The sequence below is a fragment of the Rhinoraja longicauda genome, chromosome 3 (genome assembly GCF_053455715.1).
Source record: "Rhinoraja longicauda isolate Sanriku21f chromosome 3, sRhiLon1.1, whole genome shotgun sequence".
Lineage (NCBI taxonomy): Eukaryota > Metazoa > Chordata > Chondrichthyes > Rajiformes > Arhynchobatidae > Rhinoraja > Rhinoraja longicauda.
Window position 1 is genome coordinate 73,220,534 of NC_135955.1, and position 20,810 is coordinate 73,241,343.

The 20,810-nt window shown below is 42.4% G+C and overlaps 1 protein-coding gene across 14 annotated transcripts in view; it reads right to left on the reverse strand.

Annotated features, from left to right (window-relative positions):
* Positions 1-20,810, reverse strand: part of ppip5k2 (diphosphoinositol pentakisphosphate kinase 2) — a 113,708-nt gene that overhangs the window by 5,752 nt on the left and 87,146 nt on the right. For all 14 annotated transcript variants that reach the window (XM_078396407.1, XM_078396412.1, XM_078396421.1 and 11 more), the window contains one exon: positions 493-633. In XM_078396407.1, the coding sequence (XP_078252533.1) occupies positions 493-633 (141 nt within the window). The remainder of the gene's footprint in view (positions 1-492; positions 634-20,810) is intronic.

Sequence of the window (20,810 nt, forward strand, 5' to 3'; positions counted from 1 at the left end):
AAATTGCAAATTAGTTGACTGATTTGGAAAAGATTTTCATTTAGTCATGTCAGAACTGGCAGTGAAAGACCATCACCTGTTCTCCATAGACCTGCTGATTATGTCCACCATTTTGTTTTTGTTTCCTTCTCATCTAATGGCATACTTATTCAAGTATATATTAACATTTAAAGGTTATATTCTACCAACAAAACTGATCGCAGGTTAACTACACTTATCAGAAACAAGCCTATTTTCAGAAATCAAGTCTGTTAATTCTGTGAATTTGCAAGCATGATGGGATGGAGAAAGCTCTCATGTTCAATTTTTGTTAAACCAGGCTAAAACAGAGTGCCATTAATCTAGGTCAGTTACAGGGAATGAGAACAGATTAAGGGAATGATGAGGAAATGGACAGTTGGCGGTTAATAACATTTCCATTGTTTAGTCTTATTTAATTGTCTTCAATGTACTGAAAATTTACACAACCAAGTAAACTAATAGTAATCCCACCAGAGGATGTAGTAGGAATCTCCGAAGATCTCTCTCTTTCAGGAATTGATGTAAGGAATTCATCCATTTGCTTCAGCGATAGTGAATTATGAAGGGTTTCAAGAGGGCAAATGGAAGGCACCATAGAATAGAGCTCAAATCCTGCAATGGAACAATTCAGACTAAGAAATGTAAAAATACAGATTCATGGATTAATACATAAACATGTAATATGTGTTGTGAACATACATGCAAAGGGCTACATTAAAGATTTCAGGCGTAATGGGAATGTGTGATTATTCATTCTCTGGTACATCATCTGACAATTATTCACAGAAGTTTCAGGGGTCTCACCAAAGGACCAAGACATGATGCATAACCTTCAGATTTTCTCACTCTAAGTATTTGATTTCTCTTGTTGATATCAATCAAAACAAGAGGTCTGATAAAGTCTCTGCACAGTAATTTTCATGATAATGCTGTTTTCTACAAATATTTCAGTCAATAAATCTTTCAATTATTCACAAGTGTACAATAATAATTAAATTTATAAAGTATTTATCCATTGGATAGAAAATCCCAAACTCTCTTGTTCACTCTCCAAGATAAAGTAAAACCCAGTGGGGAAACCCTTCTGTTGCCTGTATTATCTCTGTTATTGAAAGTGAACAACACAGGTCATTCACAATCAGTAATGGTTTGACAATAGACAATAGACAATAGACAATAGGTGCAGGAGTAGGCCATTCAGCCCTTTGAGTCAGCACCGCCATTCAATGCGATCATGGCTGATCACTCTCAATCAGTACCCCGTTCCTGCCTTCTCCCCATATCCCCTCACTCCGCTATCCTTAAGAGCTCTATCCAGCTCTCTCTTGAAAGCATCCAACGAACTGGCCTCCACTGCCTTCTGAGGCAGAGAATTCCACACTTATACTTTTAATCCCTTCATCTAAGTCATTAATGTATATCGTAAATAGCTGGGGTCCCAGCACCGAACCTTGCGGTACCCCACTGGTCACTGCCTGCCATTCCGAAAGGGACCCATTTATCCCCACTCTTTGCTCTGTCTGTCAACCAATTTTCTATCCATGTCAGTACCCTACCCTTTCTTCATACTCACTAACATTCAAAATGAATATCAAATGTGGTAAAATATTACCAAATCATCTAATGTACACAAATTACAAAAAACTGCAGGAAAATAGGTTAAGTCTGACAATGTCGCCGCTGTTAAAATAGATGACCTGGCATCAAACACAAAAGTACAAATTCATGCATCTTTCATGATAGACATTATACAGTTGACATTGGATGAATTGTGCATTTAGAAATATATTAGAGCTAAATAAAACACAATGTCCATTTAGGCAAGCAGGCAGCTTCTGACATCACTAGAGTTGAGCAAAATCTAATGGGAACGCCACTCAAGCATTAAAACTACTTTCATCCTACCATGGCAGTCATGGTATGCAACTGCAACAAGGTAATCTATCCCCCCTTGTCCAAATATATTGGTGGTTTAACACAGGTCACCACATAATCCAACATGACTTCATTTATTTTAACGAGTCCACACTTGCCAGATTCCATTCTTAACTATCTGATCATTGCCAGTGCCGTGTTTTCTTCCTGAACCAAAATATCTCATGTTCTTCAAATATATATCCTTCAGCAGCTCTTACTTCTCCTTTGCATGAGAAAAGTGAACAAAAACACTTGATCAGTTCCATGGGTATGCTTTCTTGTTAACCAATATGCCGATGCCAGACTGCTCACCCAACATCTACCAAATTGGAGGAGCTGAAATTTCCTTCAGGACCTATTGTGAGGCTGTCACGCCAAGGGTCCAGGTCGAGCGAAGGTGGGAGACTGTTTCAGGGGGGAGTGGACGTGGACTACAGGAGACCCCGGTGGCTGTGCCTATTGCAAATAGGTATACCCTCTTGGGAACTGTCGGGGCAGAAGACGTTTCCAGTCCGAGTGGCGGACCTGTTGGCAAGGATACTCGACAGGGGAGACCGAAGTCTGGAAGAGCCGTAGTGGTCGGTGACTCCATAGTCCGAGGGACGGACAGAAGATTCTGTGGCAGCAGGAGGGACTTGAGGATGGTCTGTTGCCTCCCTGGTGCCAGGGTTCAACACATCACAGACCGGCTTCAGAAAATCCTAGTGAGGGAAGGCGATCAACCTGAAGTCGTTGTGCACGTGGGCACGAATGACGTCGGGCGGAAGAGGAAGGAGGTGCTACAGCGGGAGTTTAGAGAGTTGGGAAAAGCACTGAGAAGTAGGACGTCGAAGGTGGTTATCTCTGAACTGCTACCGGTACCTCGTGCTAGTGAGGCCAGGAACAGAGAGATAGAGGGTATGAATTTATGGCTGAGGGGCTGGTGCAGAGAGCAGGGATTTCGATTTCTGGACCACTGGGATCTCTTCTGGGCTAGGGGTGACTTGTACAAAAGGGACGGGTTGCATCTTAACAGCAGGGGGACAAACATTCTGGCAGGCAGGTTTGCTAGTGTGACACCTGTGGCTTTAAACTAAGTAGTGGGGGGGAGGGGTTAACAAATTGTGAATATGAAGATGAGGTAAAAGGGAATACAGGAGATATTGCAAAAGACTCTCGGAAGAATGGGAACAGAAGTTCTAGAGCGGAAAAGAAATTAAGGGCAGGGCCAATTGTGAACGATGTGAGAGAGGAGGTAAATACAGAAGTTAAAGTGTTGTACTTAAATGCGCGTAGTATAAAAAATAAAGTGGATGAGCTTGAGGCTCAGTTAGTCATGGGCAAGTATGATGTTGTAGGGATCACTGAGACATGGTTACAAGAGGACCAGGGCTGGGAACTGAATATCCAGGGGTACACAACGTATAGAAAAGACAGACAGGTGGGCAGAGGGGGTGGGGTTGCTCTGATGGTAAGGAATGATATTCATTCCCTTGCAAGGGGTGACATAGAATCAGGAGATGTTGAATCAGTATGGATAGAAATGAGAAATTGTAAGGGTAAAAAGACCCTAATGGGAGTTATCTATAGGCCCCCAAACAGTAGCCTCGACATAGGGTGCAAGTTGAATCAGGAGATAAAATTGGCGTGTCAAAAATGTGATGCTACTGTGGTTATGGGAGATTTCAACATGCAGAGAGACTGGGAAAATCAGGTTGGAAATGGACCCCAGGAAAGAGAGTTTGTAGAGTGCCTTCGAGATGGATTCTTAGAACAGCTTGTACTGGAGCCTACCAGGGAGAAGGCAATTCTGGATTTAGTGTTGTGTAATGATCCTGATGTGATAAGGGGACTAGAGGTAAAAGAGCCATTAGGAGGCAGTGATCACAACATGATAAGTTTTACTCTGCAAATGGAAAGGCAGAAGGGAAAATCGGAAGTGTCGGTATTACAGTATAGCAAAGGGGATTACAGAGGCATGAGGCGGGAGCTGGCCAAAATTGATTGGAAGGAGGCCCTAGCAGGGAAGACGGTAGAACAGCAATGGCAGGTATTCCTGGGAATAATGCAGAGGTTGCAGGATCAATTTATTCCAAAGAGGTGGAAAGACTCTAAGGGGAGTAAGAGACACCTGTGGCTGACGAGGGAAGTCAGGGACAGCATAAAAATTAAGGAGAGGAAGTATAACATAGCAAAGAAGAGTGGGAAGACAGAGGATTGGGACTCTTTTAAAGAGCAACAAAAGTTAACTAAAAAGGCAATACGGGGAGAAAAGATGAGGTACGAGGGTAAACTAGCCAATAATATAAAGGAGGATAGCAAAAGTTTTTTTAGGTACGTGAAGAGGAAAAAAATAGTCAAGGCAAATGTGGGTCCCTTGAAGACAGAAGCAGGGGAATTTATTATGGGGAACAAAGAAATGGCAGACGAGTTAAACCGTTACTTTGGATCTGTCTTCACTGAGGAAGATACACACAATCTCCCAAATGTTCTAGGGGCCGGAGAACCTAGGGTGATGGAGGAACTGAAGGAAATCCACATTAGGCAGGAAATGGTTTTGGGTAGACTGATGGGACTGAAGGCTGATAAATCCCCAGGGCCTGATGGTCTGCATCCCAGAGTACTTAAGGAGGTGGCTCTAGAAATAGTGGAAGCATTGGAGATCATTTTTCAATGTTCTATAGATTCAGGATCAGTTCCTGTGGATTGGAGGATAGCAAATGTTATCCCACTTTTTAAGAAAGGAGGGAGAGAGAAAACGGGGAATTATAGACCAGTTAGTCTGACATCAGTGGTGGGGAAGATGCTGGAGTCAATTATAAAAGACGAAATTGCTGAGCATTTGGATAGCAGTAACGGGATCATTCCGAGTCAGCATGGATTTACGAAGGGGAAATCATGCTTGACAAATCTACTGGAATTTTTTGAGGATGTAACTAGGAAAATTGACAAGGGAGAGTCAGTGGATGTGGTGTACCTCGACTTTCAGAAAGCCTTCGACAAGGTCCCACATAGGAGATTAGTGGGCAAAATTAGGGCACATGGTATTGGGGGTAGGGTACTGACATGGATAGAAAATTGGTTGACAGACAGAAAGCAAAGAGTGGGGATAAATGGGTCCCTTTCGGAATGGCAGGCAGTGACCAGTGGGGTACCGCAAGGTTCGGTGCTGGGACCCCAGCTATTTACGATATACATTAATGACTTAGACGAAGGGATTAAAAGTACCATTAGCAAATTTGCAGATGATACTAAGTTGGGGGGTAGTGTGAATTGTGAGGAAGATGCAATAAGGCTGCAGGGTGACTTGGACAGGTTGTGTGAGTGGGCGGATACATGGCAGATGCAGTTTAATGTAGATAAGTGTGAGGTTATTCACTTTGGAAGTAAGAATAGAAAGGCAGATTATTATCTGAATGGTGTCAAGTTAGGAGGAGGGGGAGTTCAACGAGATCTGGGTGTCCTAGTGCATCGGTCAATGAAAGGAAGCATGCAGGTACAGCAGGCAGTGAAGAAAGCCAATGGAATGTTGGCCTTCGTAACAAGAGGAGTTGAGTATAGGAGCAAAGAGGTCCTTCTACAGTTGTACCGGGCCCTGGTGAGACCGCACCTGGAGTACTGTGTGCAGTTTTGGTCTCCAAATTTGAGGAAGGATATTCTTGCTATGGAGGGCGTGCAGCGTAGGTTCACTAGGTTAATTCCCGGAATGGCGGGACTGTCGTATGTTGAAAGGCTGGAGCGATTGGGCTTGTATACACTGGAATTTAGAAGGATGAGGGGGGATCTTATTGAAACATATAAGATAATTAGGGGATTGGACACATTAGAGGCAGATAACATGTTCCCAATGTTAGGGGAGTCCAGAACAAGGGGCCACAGTTTGAGAATAAGGGGTAGGCCATTTAGAACGGAGATGAGGAAGAACTTTTTCAGTCAGAGGGTGGTGAAGGTGTGGAATTCTCTACCTCAGAAGGCAGTGGAGGCCAGTTCGTTGGATGCTTTCAAGAGAGAGCTGGATAGAGCTCTTGAGGATAGCGGAGTGAGGGGGTATGGGGAGAAGGCAGGAACGGGGTACTGATTGAGTGATCAGCCATGATCGCATTGAATGGCGGTGCTGGCTCGAAGGGCTGAATGGCCTACTCCTGCACCTATTGTCTATTGTCTATTGTCTAAATGTGAGGAATCTTTGGTTCTCATCATTGTTTTTCCATTCCTCAGCCACTGGCTCCATTTCTCATCCTGGCAGATGCCTGAAACTGATTCAGATTTCTTATAACATTGATGTTGTAATTAAATCAGAAATTAACTTCAGATCACACGAGGATAACATCAGGGTCTCTATTGCCCTTGCGTTTGACTTGAATGTATTTACATCTGGTATATCTGATCTGTGTGGATAGCATGCAAAACAAAGCTTTTCAATGTACCTCAGTACAAATGACAATGATAAAGGTAATCTGCCTATTCCTCCTCTTAAAACAATGCTTCACGTTGCCCTCCTCCAATTCAGTGGTTACTGAAATATCTTTGATGCCTCTGGAGATTAATCCAGTACACTATTGCCACCTTTTCTACACCCTGTCATAATAATTTCTGCATACAACTGTTCCTTCATTTCTGCCCGTCAATATCTTCACAATTCTCTGCCTAACAAGATTCCAGAGCTGTTACATTGCATCCACGTCAGCAACTCATGTAGGTCCATCTATTACAGCACTCTCCCATGAGGATATAAATACATTTAGTTATGAATGAAGGTAAAGATGTTCATCGTAAATATAATGAGAATGAAAAATGAATTATATGTATTCGAATTGTAAGCTTTTCTGTGCCTCCAATCTTCTTTCCAAACTACAGTGCTTCTTTAGATTATATTGCACACAAAAGTAGTGTGGAGAACAGCTTTTGATAAAATGACGATGTAAGTGATTGACTAAATAATTTAAAAATCTTATAAAATATAATGTTCTTGCAATAAACATTGAACCAGTAGAGAGTAATTATAGAATACCATCATACTAATACAGGAACAACATTCTAATTGTAGCATACTTTTAAGGAAGAGATGATGTTGAGCCATGTTGTGAAAAGGCCTGCACCAATATTTGTTTATCTAAACTGACTTTTAACCTTTTGTGGAGTAATTGATGGAGTGCTTCTTTCAATAAGTTATATATAAGGGCAGATGTATAAAGATATATATAAAGATAATTAATTTCTTGTTGGCTCATACAACTACCAGGATGGTAGAACTGGAATGACAATAATGCTACGAGGTTCAAATTGGCTAGACCAGATTGAGAAACTTTACCAAATGGATTGGCAAGGGATAATATTTAAAGAAAGTACGCATTCCTGCTTGCTACAAAAAAAATAGTGGGCTTTAATTAAATTAAAAGACAATTCAATTAAAAGAGAAGGCATATACATTTTCAAAAAATAATAGTAAGCCTACGTATAGGGAATAGTTCAGCAAAATAGTTCAGCCGTCACGTGGCGGCGCCTAACGGCAGCGGCTGACTAGCAGTCTGTCCGTCTTTTTTTTGTTGAGTGTCGGTGTTGGGATGATTTTTATATATATTTTTTTGGTTGTGTATGTGTGGGAGGGGGTGGTGGTGTGTGGGGGGTGGGTGTGGGTGGGTGGGTGTGGGGAACTTTTCTCTTCCTCACGGCGCGGGGTGCGGCTCGGCTGCGGGGCCTAACATCCCCCGGTGCGGCTCGGCCGCTGGACTTTACATCCCGGTGCGGCTTGGCTGCTGGACTTTACATCCCGGTGCGCCTTGGCCGCTGGACTTACATCGCCCGGTGCAGCTCGGCTGCAGGGCTTAACACCGCCCGGTGCAACTCGGCTGCGGGACTTTACATCGCCCGGTGCAGCTCGGCTGCGGGGCTTAACACCGCCCGGTGCAGCTCGGCTGCGGGGCTTAACACCGCCCGGTGCAACTCGGCTGCGGGACTTAACACCGCCCGGTGCGGCTCGGCTGCGGGACTTTTCACCGCTGGTGCGGCTCGGCTGCGGGACTTAACACCGGCCAGTGCGGCTCGGCTGCGGGACTTTTCACCGCTGGTGCGGCTCGGCTGCGGGACTTAGCTGCGCAAGGCTTGGTCGCGGGCCTTTCATCGCCCGGTTCGGCCGCGAGACGTTTCAGCGCCCGGTGCGGGGACTGTGCGGGTCGGTCGGGGACGAGCTGTCTGTCCATGGGCGTGGGGAAGAGAGGGGAAGTTTTGTTGCCTCCATCACAGTGAGGGGGTGTTTGGAGTCACTGTGATGGACGTTTGTGTTGGGGTTATGTGTCTTGTGTTCTTTTTTTTCTTTCTATGACTGCTATGTAGTTTCGTTCGGTACTTCGGTACCGAACGACAAATAAAGCTCTGTTATACCTGTTATAAAAGAGGATTAAAAATTTGATCAAGGGAAGTAAGCTTGCAGCGAACATAAAAACTGAATATAAAAGCTTCTATAAACAAGTGAAGAGCAAAAGGTAAATGAAGACGAATGTACACCGATCAGCCAAAACATTTTGACCTGATGAGCCAAAACATTATGACCACCTGCCTAATATGCTGTTGGTCCTCCGTGTGCAGCCCCATACGCAGCAGGATGCGATGCACTGTGTATTGTGACACGTTCCTCCCGTGACCACCATTAAAGTTTTCTGTGGCTTGCGCCACAGTAGACCTTGTGTCGGTTCAGACTAGACGGGATAGCCTTCATTGCCCTCGCGCATCGATGAGCCTTGGGTGCCCAACACCCTGTCGCCGGTTTGTGGTTTGTCCCTCCTCGGACCGCTGTCCGTAGGTACTTACCACTGCTGACCGGGAACACCTCACAAGCCTTGCCGTTTCAGAGATGTTGTGACCCAGTCAATAGACAATAGGTGCAGGAGTAGGCCATTCAGCCCTTCGAGCCAGCACCGCCATTCAATGCGATCATGGCTGATCACTCTCAATCAGTACCCCGTTCCTGCCTTCTCCCCATACACCCTCCCTCCGCTATCCTTAAGAGCTCTATCCAGCTCTCTCTTGAAAGCATCCAACGAACTGGCCTCCACTGCCTTCTGAGGCAGAGAATTTCACACCTTCACCACTCTCTGACTGAAAAAGTTCTTCCTCATCTCCGTTCTAAATGGCCTACCCCTTATTCTTAAACTGTGGCCCCTTGTTCTGGACTCCCCCAACATTGGGAACATGTTTCCTGCCTCTAATGTGTCCAATCCCCTAATTATCTTATATGTTTCAATAAGATCCCCCCTCATCCTTCTAAATTCCAGTGTATACAAGCCTAATTGTTCCAGTCTTTCAACATACGACAGTCCCGCCATTCCGGGAATTAACCTAGTGAACCTACGCTGCACGCCCTCAATAGCAAGAATATCCTTCCTCAAATTTGGAGACCAAAACTGCACACAGTACTCCATGTGCGGTCTCACCAGGGCCCGGTACAACTGTAGAAGGACCTCTTTGCTCCTATACTCAACTCCTCTTGTTATGAAGGCCAACATTCCATTGGCTTTCTTCACTGCCTGCTGTACCTGCATGCTTCCTTTCAGTGACTGATGCACTAGGACACCCAGATCTCGTTGAACATCCCCTCTTCCTAACTTGACACCATTCAGATAATAATCTGCCTTTCTATTCTTACTTCCAAAGTGAATAACCTCACACTTATCTACATTAAACTGCATCTGCCATGTATCCGCCCACTTACACAACCTGTCCAAGTCACCCTGCAGCCTTATTGCATCTTCCTCACAATTCACACTACCCCCCAGCTTAGTATCATCTGCAAATTTGCTAATGGTAGTACTTTTAATCCCTTCATCTAAGTCATTAATGTATATCGTAAATAGCTGGGGTCCCAGCACCGAACCTTGCGGTACCCCACTGGTCACTGCCTGCCATTCCGAAAGGGACCCATTTATCCCCACTCTTTGCTTTCTGTCTGTCAACCAATTTTCTATCCATGTCAGTACCCTACCCCCAATACCATGTGCTCTAATTTTGCCCACTAATCTCCTATGTGGGACCTTGTCGAAGGCTTTCTGAAAGTCGAGGTACACCACATCCACTGACTCTCCCCTGTCAATTTTCCTAGTTACATCCTCAAAAAATTCCAGTAGATTTGTCAAGCATGATTTCCCCTTCGTAAATCCATGCTGACTTGGAATGATCCTGTTACTGCTATCCAAATGCTCCGCAATTTCGTCTTTTATAATTGACTCCAGCATCTTCCCCACCACTGATGTCAGACTAACTGGTCTATAATTACCCGTTTTCTCTCTCCCTCCTTTCTTAAAAAGTGGGATAACATTTGCTATCCTCCAATCCACAGGAACTGATCCTGAATCTATAGAACATTGAAAAATGATCTCCAATGCTTCCACTATTTCCAGAGCCACCTCCTTAAGTACCCTGGGATGCAGACCATCAGGCCCTGGGGATTTATCAGCCTTCAGTCCCATCAGTCTACCCAAAACCATTTCCTGCCTAATGTGGATTTCCTTCAGTTCCTCCATCACCCTAGGTTCTCCGGCCCCTAGAACATTTGGGAGATTGTGTGTATCTTCCTCAGTGAAGACAGATCCAAAGTAACGGTTTAACTCGTCTGCCATTTCTTTGTTCCCCATAATAAATTCCCCTGCTTCTGTCTTCAAGGGGCCCACATTTGCCTTGACTATTTTTTTCCTCTTCACGTACCTAAAAAAACTTTTGCTATCCTCCTTTATATTATTGGCTAGTTTACCCTCGTACCTCACCTTTTCTCCCCGTATTGCCTTTTTAGTTAACTTTTGTTGCTCTTTAAAAGAGTCCCAATCCTCTGTCTTCCCACTTCTTTGCTATGTTATACTTCCTCTCCTTAATTTTTATGCTGTCCTTGACTTCCCTTGTCAGCCACAGGTGTCTCTTACTCCCCTTAGAGTCTTTCCGCCTCTTTGGGATAAATTGATCCTGCAACCTCTGCATTATTCCCAGGAATACCTGCCAGTCGTCTGACCATAACAATTTTGCCCTTGTCAAAGTCGCTCAGGTCTTTACTCCTGCCCATTTCTCCTGCATCCAACACTTCAACTTCAAGAACTGACTGTTCACTTGCTGCCTAATGTATCCCACCCCTTGACAGGAGCCATTGTAACAAGATAATCATTGTTATTAACTTTGCCTGTCAGTGGTCATAATGTTTTGGCTGATCGCTGTATAGATTCAGGATAATTGCAATTGGTAATCAGATGCAGGTGATATGACAATTGGGAAGTGGAAGAACAAATACATACTTTGGTTCTGTCTTATCTGTTTATAAATAACCTCCCAAAGATAATAGAGAAGAGAGAGAAAGAGGAACTATGAGAAATCAGTAGGGGGTTAAAAGATATTACTGGGTATTTAATGGGATTAAAGACTGACAACCACTTAAAAAGGGGTTTTGGATATGGTGGATGCACTGACGATCATCTTCCAAAACTCTTTACATACTGGAGCAGTTCGTACAGACTGGAGGCTGGCAAACAAAACTCCACTATTAAAAAATAGGAAGAGAAAAACAGAATCAAAGACCAGCAAGCCGAGCATCAGTAGAGGGGAAATAGTAAATCAGTTATAAAATATATAATACACAATACTTGATAAGCTTTAATGAAATTGAGCTATGTTAGAATGCGTTTATAAAAGTTAAATTAACTTACAGGAGCTTTTTTTTACCTCATTACTTGAATAGTTCAAATGGAGCCATTTGATGTGTTTTGGATTTTCAGAAGGGTTTTGATACATACCATGTAAAAGGTTAGTGTGCATTTAACCACATGGTATCGGAGTACATATACTAGCAAGGATTGTGAATTGGCTGATAGGAAATGGTGGGTAAGGAAAAATTATTTTCCCACAGCTGTCTGGCAGTAACTAGCTGGGTATCACAGGGAACAGTGTTGGCCTCTGCCATATATCACATCAGTAACCCGAATTAGGGAGCTGAATGTAACATCATCAGCTTTGCATTTAAAAAAACAACCAAAGGTGGGGGTGGGGGGTGAAGGAAGAATGCATGCTATGATAGAGTCCTTAATACTTTTAGACAAGTTGGATGAGTGATCAAATGCAGGGCAGCTGTGAGGTTATTCAATTTGATTCTAAAATCTTTGAAATGAGGAAGGCAGATAATTATCTGAATGGTGATTGTTTTGGAAAACAGAAAATACAATGATACCTGGGTGTGCAACACAAGTTGCTGAAAGTGCAAGTGCAGCAATCAATTCAGAAGGCAAATAGTATGTTGCCCCTTTTGTCATGAGGATTTCAGTGCAGGAACAAGAGTTTCTTGCTGCAACTATACAGGGTCTTGGGGATATCCCCTCCTGGAATTGTGTGCACAGTTTTGGTCCCTGTTTTTGACGGAGTAAGTGCAAAAAGTGCTTACTGGACTGATTATGGGATAACCCAGAACCAGGAATTATAACAGCAGAATTTACACACCATTTTACATTAAGATCATGTGATATTTCTTGACCCAAAGGATGGTGAACTTGTGCAATTCTCTACTGAGGAACACTGGGGAGGCAAATTAGAGATATTAATGCCAAATGGATCAAGGGATATGAGCAGAAGACGTGAACTGGGTAATGAAGCATCGTCATTCAGATCAAAATTCAAATCATGACTGCTTTATTTTCACAGCTTCATATTGATAATGAAAGTAGTTCATTCAAATTACAATTCATTAGTGCTTTTCAAATTAGTATCTTGAAGTTTGCAATACTGAACAAAAGTAAGCTGAACCAAGAGGACAATTTTTTAACCCAGTGGAAATGATTTATTAATTGGATTTCAGAAGTTTATAGTTTTTAAAAAAACAGGTTGATGATGTTCACCTGAACCTGAAGTTGATGGCACTTTGCTAAACTGTATTTCTTATTATTTGGTAACATGGCAATATTTTCAATTGACACCAAACAGGGAACCTGCATACTAGAGCCAAAGCCATGGGTATGGTTCTTAACGAAAGATAGGTAAATTCAAAAGCTTCCAACTGCCTTTCATTGTAATGTCCATCTTACTCCCACTCTGGGCTTTGTTAGAGTGGAGCAGCAGACCAAAAACGCATAATGCATTGCAAACACAAAAATTCAATTTCATTGAAGCACTAACTGCAAATATTTGCTTTACACTTTTCACTTTATTAAAAAAAGGATTATTACTTTAACTTGGCATGCTGTGGTTGTCAGTTGAAGTGCACGGTTGACCGCATTTTGTTTACAGATGCTCCCCGACTTACCATGCTTCGACTTGCGATATTTCGACTTTACGATGGTGCAAACGCTGGGCAAAGGCAGCGAGCCGCAGCTCGCTTCCGACCACGTGATCAGTTATATTAAATGCACTTCGACTTACGATATTTTTGGTTTGCGATGGATTTCTCGGAACATAACCCCATCGTAAGTTGAGGAGCACCTGTATTGTATACCTACTAATTCATTCAAAAAGAAGCCTGTTACAGAGTTTCCACTAAAGGAAAATGGTTACAAAAAAATGAAGAAAATTGGATCCTTCGTAGACAACATTTCCATTATACTGCAAGTAAAAAATTACAATACCTTGACATTTTAATAAATGATTTCGTAAAAATATGTTGCAGTATTTTCTCGGACGTAAACTATATCAGTTACAAAATCGAGAATAATAGACTACAAAAGCAACCTTCAGAATAGTAATTCATCAAAAAAATCAAGTAATCCGAGAGCACAATGGCACAGATCATTTGCTCCAAAGCCAACATTTATGACTACGTACATGGGCTTCCCTTCACAAGTCCAGATTTCCAGTGCCACCATTCAGCATGTTCTGCCCATTATCCTCAACCCCATCCAACAGAACAGCTGATTTTCAGTCCCAGTTCTCAGGCCAGGAAATCTGCCTGGTGAGGCTGCACCATGTTTAAATCTGGCACAAGCTTGGCAGTCCCTATTCAAATCTGTGGGGTACATGCACTCCAGGAGAAAAGTGATTTTGTTTTGAGAAGATAGTTTCAATTATTTGCTTTACATCTTTTTTTTAAATGTAAATGTCTTTCAATTTTTTTTTAATTAAAAAAAAAAAACTTTGTTTAAACACACATCCAAGGGTTACAACACGGGAATGTCAAAAATATCCGCAAACATTCAATGTCCTGGCGAGTTTGTGGGGGCATGGCCATAGCATTACTAGGGATGGCAAGCAAATCTACTGGCTTTCAAAGTGGCTCTTTGAATCCAGTGAATGACCAGTGTTGAGACAGCCCCTCTGTTGTGCTGAGCTTTATTTATGCTAGTCAAAACAGGAGAAATCTGTACCAAAAGGTGCAATGGAACAAACAGCATGATGAAATGCCAGGTGGACATTTATTTAGGGGCAACAAAAGACTTATTCCATCATCTTGGTCTATTTTAATGGAAATACTAATATTTATATTTAGCTAAAACAATGAACCAAGGAATTTTTAATGAACTGGTTAAATGTGTGCATATTTATTGCAAAGGATCAGAAGTGTTCAAATAAGAATTCAAAAGTTCAATCTATCAACCTTTCCAATGTTAACACAATCTTAGAATAAAACATAATCAATAAGTTTGTTTTGGCAATAGACTTAAAAAATCAGTTATCTCCAAGATTGGTGCATCTTGAGAAGATATTGCCACAAAAATTTAGTCCTGAGCATTTGTTCTTTGAAAGAATTGTTGGGATGTGGCTGCAGGGACGATGATTACAGACGCAAAACAAAAAAGGGTAGAAAGGATTCCAGGTTGTACGAATAAAATGTATGTATCAGTAATACATAGAATTCCAAGTCTCAAGATATTAAAATATATCAATAAAGAAACTTGAAGTAAAATTATTCAAATAATCTATGTAAAATATTTAACTACAAACATGGTCAAGTGTGATATATGTAGAATAGAAACATAGAAAAATAGGTGCAGGAGTAGGCCATTCAGCCCTTCCAGCCAGCACCGCCATTCAATATGATCATGGCTGATCATCTAAAATCCTGCTTTTTCCCCATTTCCCTTGATTCCTTTAGCCCAAAAAGCTAAATCTAACTCTCTCTTGAAATCATCCAGTGTATTGGCCTCCACTGCCTTCAGTGGCAGAGAATTCCACAGATTCACAATTCTCTGGGTGAAAAAGTTTTTCCTCACCACAATCCTAAATAGACAATAGGTGCAGGAGTAGGCCATTCGGCCCTTCGAGCCAGCACCACCATTCATTGTGATCATGGCTGATCATTCTCAATCAGTACCCCGTTCCTGCCTTCTCCCCATACCCCCTGACTCCGCTATCCTTAAGAGTTCTATCTAGCTCTCTCTTGAATGCATTCAGAGAATTGGCCTCCACTGCCTTCTGAGGCAGAGAATTCCAGATTTACAACTCTCTGACTGAAAACGTTTTTCCTCATCTCCATTCTAAATGGCCTACCCCTTATTCTGTGGCCCCTGGTTCTGGACTCCCCCAACATTGGGAACATGTTTCCTGCCTGTAACGTGTTCAACCCCTTAATAATCTTATATGTTTCGATAAGATCCCCTCTCATCCTTCTAAATTCCAGTGTATACAAGCCTAGTCGCTCCAGTCTTTCAACATATATTCCCGCCATTCCGGGAATTAATCTAGTAAACCTACGCTGCACGCCCTCAATAGCAAGAATATCCTTCCTCAAATTTGGGGACCAAAACTACACACAGTACTTCAAGTGCGGTCTCACTAGGGCCCTGTACAACTGCAGAAGGACCTCTTTGCTCCTATAATCAAATCCTCTTGTTATGAAGGCCAACATTCCATTGGCTTTCTTCACTGCCTGCCGTACCTGCATGCTTCCTTTCAGTGACTGATGCACTAGGGCACCCAGATCTCGTTGTATGTCCCCTTTTCCTAACTTGACACTATTCAGATAATAATCTGCCTTCCTATTCTTACCACCAAAGTGGATAACCTCACACTTATCCACATTAAAATGCATCTGCCATGCATCCGCTCACTCACACAACCTGTTCAAGTCACCCTGCAACCTCATAACATCTTCCTCACAGTTCACACTACCACCCAGCTTTGTATCATCTGCAAATTTGCTAATGGTACTTTTAATCCCTTTATCCAAGTCATTAATGTATATTGTAAATAGCAGCGGTATCCCACTAGTCACTGCCTGCCATTCTGAAAGGGACCCATTTATCCTGACTCTTTGCTTCCTGTCTGTCAACCAATTTTCTATCCATGTCAGTACCCTACCCCCAATACCATGTGCTCTAATTGTGCCCACTAATCTCCTATGTGGGACCTTGTCAAAGGCTTTCTGAAAGCCGAGGTACACCACATCCACCGGCTCTCCCCTGTCCATTTTCCTAGTTACATCCTCAAAAAATTCCAGAAGTTTAGTCAAGCATGATTTCCCCTTCGTAAATCCATGCTGACTCGGAACGATCCTGTTACTGCTATCCAAATGCTCCGCAATTTCGTCTTTTATAATTGACTCCAGCATCTTCCCCACCACTGATGTCAGACTAACTGGTCTATAATTTCCCGTTTTCTCTCTCCCTCCTTTCTTACAAAGTGGGATAACATTAGCTACCCTCCAATCCACAGAAACTGATCCTGAATCTATAGAACATTGGAAAATGATTACCAATGCGTCCACAATTTCTAGAACCACCTCCTTAAGTACCCTGGGATGCAGACCATCAGGCCCTGGGGATTTATCAGCCTTCAGTCCCATCAGTCTACCCAACACCATTTCCTGCCTAATGTGGATTTCCTTCAGTTCCTCCGTCACCCTAGGATCTCTGGCCACTAGAACATCTGGGAGATTGTTTGTATCTTCCTTAGTGAAGACAGATCCAAAGTACCGGATCAACTCGTCTACCATTTCCTTGTTCCCCATAATAAATTCCCCAGCTTCTGTCTTCAAGGGACCCACATTTGCCTTGACTATTTTTTTCCTCTTCACATACCTAAAAAAAGCTTTTACTATCCTCCTTTATATTATTGGCTAGCTTACCCTCGTACCTCATCTTTTCTCCCCGTATTGCCTTTTTAATGATCTTGTTGCTCTTTAAAAGAGTTCCAATCCTCTGGCTTCCCACTATTCTTTGCTATGTTATTCTTCTTCTCTTTTATTTTTATGCTGTCCTTGACTTCCCTTGTCAGCCACCGGTGCGGTGCCTCTTACTCCCCTTAGAATCTTTCCTCCTCTTTGGGATAAATTGATCCTGCAACTTCTGCATTATTCCCAGGAATACCTGCCATTGCTGTTCCACCGTCTTCCCTGCTAGGGCCTCCTTCCAGTCAAATCTGGCCAGTTCCTGCCTCTGTAATCCCCTTTGCTATACTGTAATACTGACAATACTGATAAATGGCCTACCCCTTATTCTTAAACTGTGACCCCTAGTTCTGGACTCCCCCAACATTGGGAATTTTTTTCCTGCATCTAGCCTGCATCTAGCCTGTTCAATCTTTTAAGAATTGTATATGGTTCTATAAGATCCCCTCTCATCCTTTCTAACTTCCAGTGAATACAAGCCCAGTCGACCCATTCTTTCATCATATGCCAGTCCCGCCCTCCCGGGAATTAACCTGGTGAACCTATGCTGCACTCTCTCAATAGCAATAATGTCCTTCCTCAAATTAGGAGACCAAAATTGTACACGATACTCCAGGTGCAGTCTCACCAGGGCCCTGTACAACTCCTTGCTTCTACACTCAAATCTGCCTTCCTGTTCTTGCCACCAAACCTCACATTTGTCCACATTATACTGCATCTGCCATGCATCTGCCCATTCACCCAACCTATCCAAGTCACCCTGCATTCTCATAGCATTCTCTTCGCAGCCCACAATGCCACCCAGCTTTGTGTCATCTGCAAATCATGGAGATGTCACATTTAATTCCCTCGTCTAAATCGTTTATATTGTACACTGGGGTCCCAGCACCGAGCCTTGCGGCACCCCACTAGTGACTGCCTACCGTTCTGAAAAGGACCCGTTAATTCCTACTCTTTGCTTTCTGTCTGCCAACCAGTTTTCTATCCATGTCAATACCCTATGCCCAATACCATGTGCTCTAATTTTGCACACTAATCTCTTGTGTGGGACCTTGTCAAAGGCTTTTTAAAAGTCCAGATACACCACATCCATTGGCTCTCCCTTATCCATTCTACTTGTTACATCCTCAAAAAATTCCAGAAGATTAGTCAAGCATGATTTCCCCTTCATAAATTCATGCTGACTTTAACCAATCCTGTCACTGCTTTCCAAATGCGCTGCTATAACATCTTTAACAATCGATTCAAGTATCTTCTCCACTACCGATGTAAGGCTAATTACATCTATAATTCCCTGTTTTCTCTCTCCCTCCTTTCCTAAAAAATTGAGCTACATTGGATCAGTTTCTGTGGATTGGAGGGTAGCCAGAGTCGAGAGAACATTGGAAAATAATCACCAATGTATCCACGATATCTAGGGCCACCTCCTTGAGTACTCTGGGATGCAGATCATCAGGCCCTGGGGATTTATAGACAATAAACAATAGGTGCAGGAGGAGGCCATTCGGCCCTTCAAGCCAGCACCGCCATTCAATGTGATCATGGCTGATCATTCTCAATCAGTACCCCGTTCCTGCCTTCTCCCCATACCCCCTGACTCCGCTATCCTTAAGAGCTCTATCTAGCTCTCTCTTGAATGCATTCAGAGAATTGGCCTCCACTGCCTTCTGAGGCAGAGAATTCCACAGATTCACAACTCCTTGACTGAAAAAGTTTTTCCTCATCTCAGTTCTAAATGGCCTACCCCTTATTCTTAAACTGTGGCCCCTTGTTCTGGACTCCCCCAACATTGGGAACATGTTTCCTGCCTCTAAAGTGTGCAATCCCTTAATAATCTTATACGTTTCGATAAGATCGCCTCTCATCCTTCTAAATTCCAGTGTATACAAGCCTAGTCGTTCCAGTCTTTCAACATATGATAGTCCCGCCATTCCTTGAATTAACCTAGTAAACCTACGCTGCACGCCCTCAATAGCAAGAATATCCTTCCTCAAATTTGGAGACCAAAACTGCACACAGTTCTCCTGGTGCGGTCTCACTAGGGCCCTGTACAACTGCAGAAGGACCTCTTTGCTCCTATACTCAGTCTGCCTTCAGTCTCAACAGTTACCTAACACCATTTCCTGACTAATGTGGATTCCCTTCAGTTCCTCCCTCCCACTAGATCCCCAGTCCCCGAGTATTTCTGGGAGATTGTTTGTATCTTCCTTAGTGAAGACAGAACCAAAGTACTCGTTTAACTGTTCTGCCATTTCCTTGTTTCCCATTATAAATTCACCTGTCTCTGATTGTAATGCACCTACATATGTCTTCACTAATCTTTTCCTTTTTACATATCTAAAGAAGCTTTTAGAGTCAGTTTTATATTTCCCGCAAGCTTACTTTCATGCTCTTTTTCCGCCACTTAATTAACCCCTTTGTCTTCCTCTGTTGAGTTCTAAATTTCTTCCAGTCCTCCGGTTTGCTGCTTCCTCTGGCCAATCTATATGCCTTTTCCTTGGATTTATCTCTATCCTTGACTTTCCTCGTTAGCCACGTTTGTGCCGCCTTCCCAGTTTAATTTTTTCGCCAGACAGGGATGAACACTTTTTGGAATTCATTCATGTGGTCTTTAAATCTTTGCCATTGCATCTCCACCGTCAACCGTTTAAGTATAATTTGCCAGTCTATCCCAGCTAATTCCTGTCTCATACCTTCAAATTCTCCTTTCTTTAAGTTCAGGTTATATAAAGCATGACATTTCGTACATTGCTGGCAATCACTCAGAGAGAGAAAAGTACAAAATGTGGCAGTTTGGGTGCAAAAGGTTTCATTGATCATTATCACTGGATATGTAGTTCAACTATAGAAAATAAATACTTATGCCTTTCACAAAGTCAGGACATCTCAAAGCACTCAAAGCCAATAAAATGCTTTTGAAGCATAGTTGTAGTTGCAATGCAGGAAACGCAACAGCCAATTTCCACAAGGTGACCTGAATGTTTTGGAGATGTTGGTCAAATGATAAATTTGGCAAGCACTCTGGGGACAACTTCACTGATCTTCCTTGAACTATGGAGCTTGACCATTTATGTTCACCTGAGGATTTCAATTTTTTTTAAATTTACTTATCTGAAGCAATGGATTAAACATTTAAATCTCCATATTGGGACTTTATGTCATAGCCTTCCAAATAAGAAGTAAAAGTGTCAAGTTTTCAACTTTAAGTCACACTCTTAATGCCCAATACACATAACATTTGACCTTAATTTTTCAAGAGGCTTACTAGTGCTATTTATTTACAAAGGATGATTGATCATTCTGTAACTCGTCTGTAAATCACCAATTTTAATTTCACCATCAGAATCTATGAGAAGTGAAAATTTAAATACAGAATATGAATGGTTACTTTCCTTTTTTGTGGAAGTGCGCCGAGAGAGAGAAATTAGTTTAACATGACCACATTCTTCCTCTTATTGTGAAATATCTGTTTGAATTTAAGATGTGATGATTACCAAATATACAAAAGATACTTGCACATTTATCCAAGTCAAATGTTTCTAGGCATAATAGCATAATCAAATTTGTCAATGAGCTACACTGGTTAAAATCTCGTAGATAAGAATTATGGGACGTCTTAAAGGATGAAATACTAGAGGAATGAAAGTTTTCCAGAGATAGACCCATTGCAATCAGAAACATATCCGCATTTGATGGAATAATTAAAATAAAGTTTGCTCCAGAGAACAGAATCACTTGAGTCAGGATACATCTGATGAGTGTGGGATTGGACAAAATCACATAGGTGAGGAGAGGAGAGGCCATTGGAGATGTAATTGATTAATTAGCATGGAAG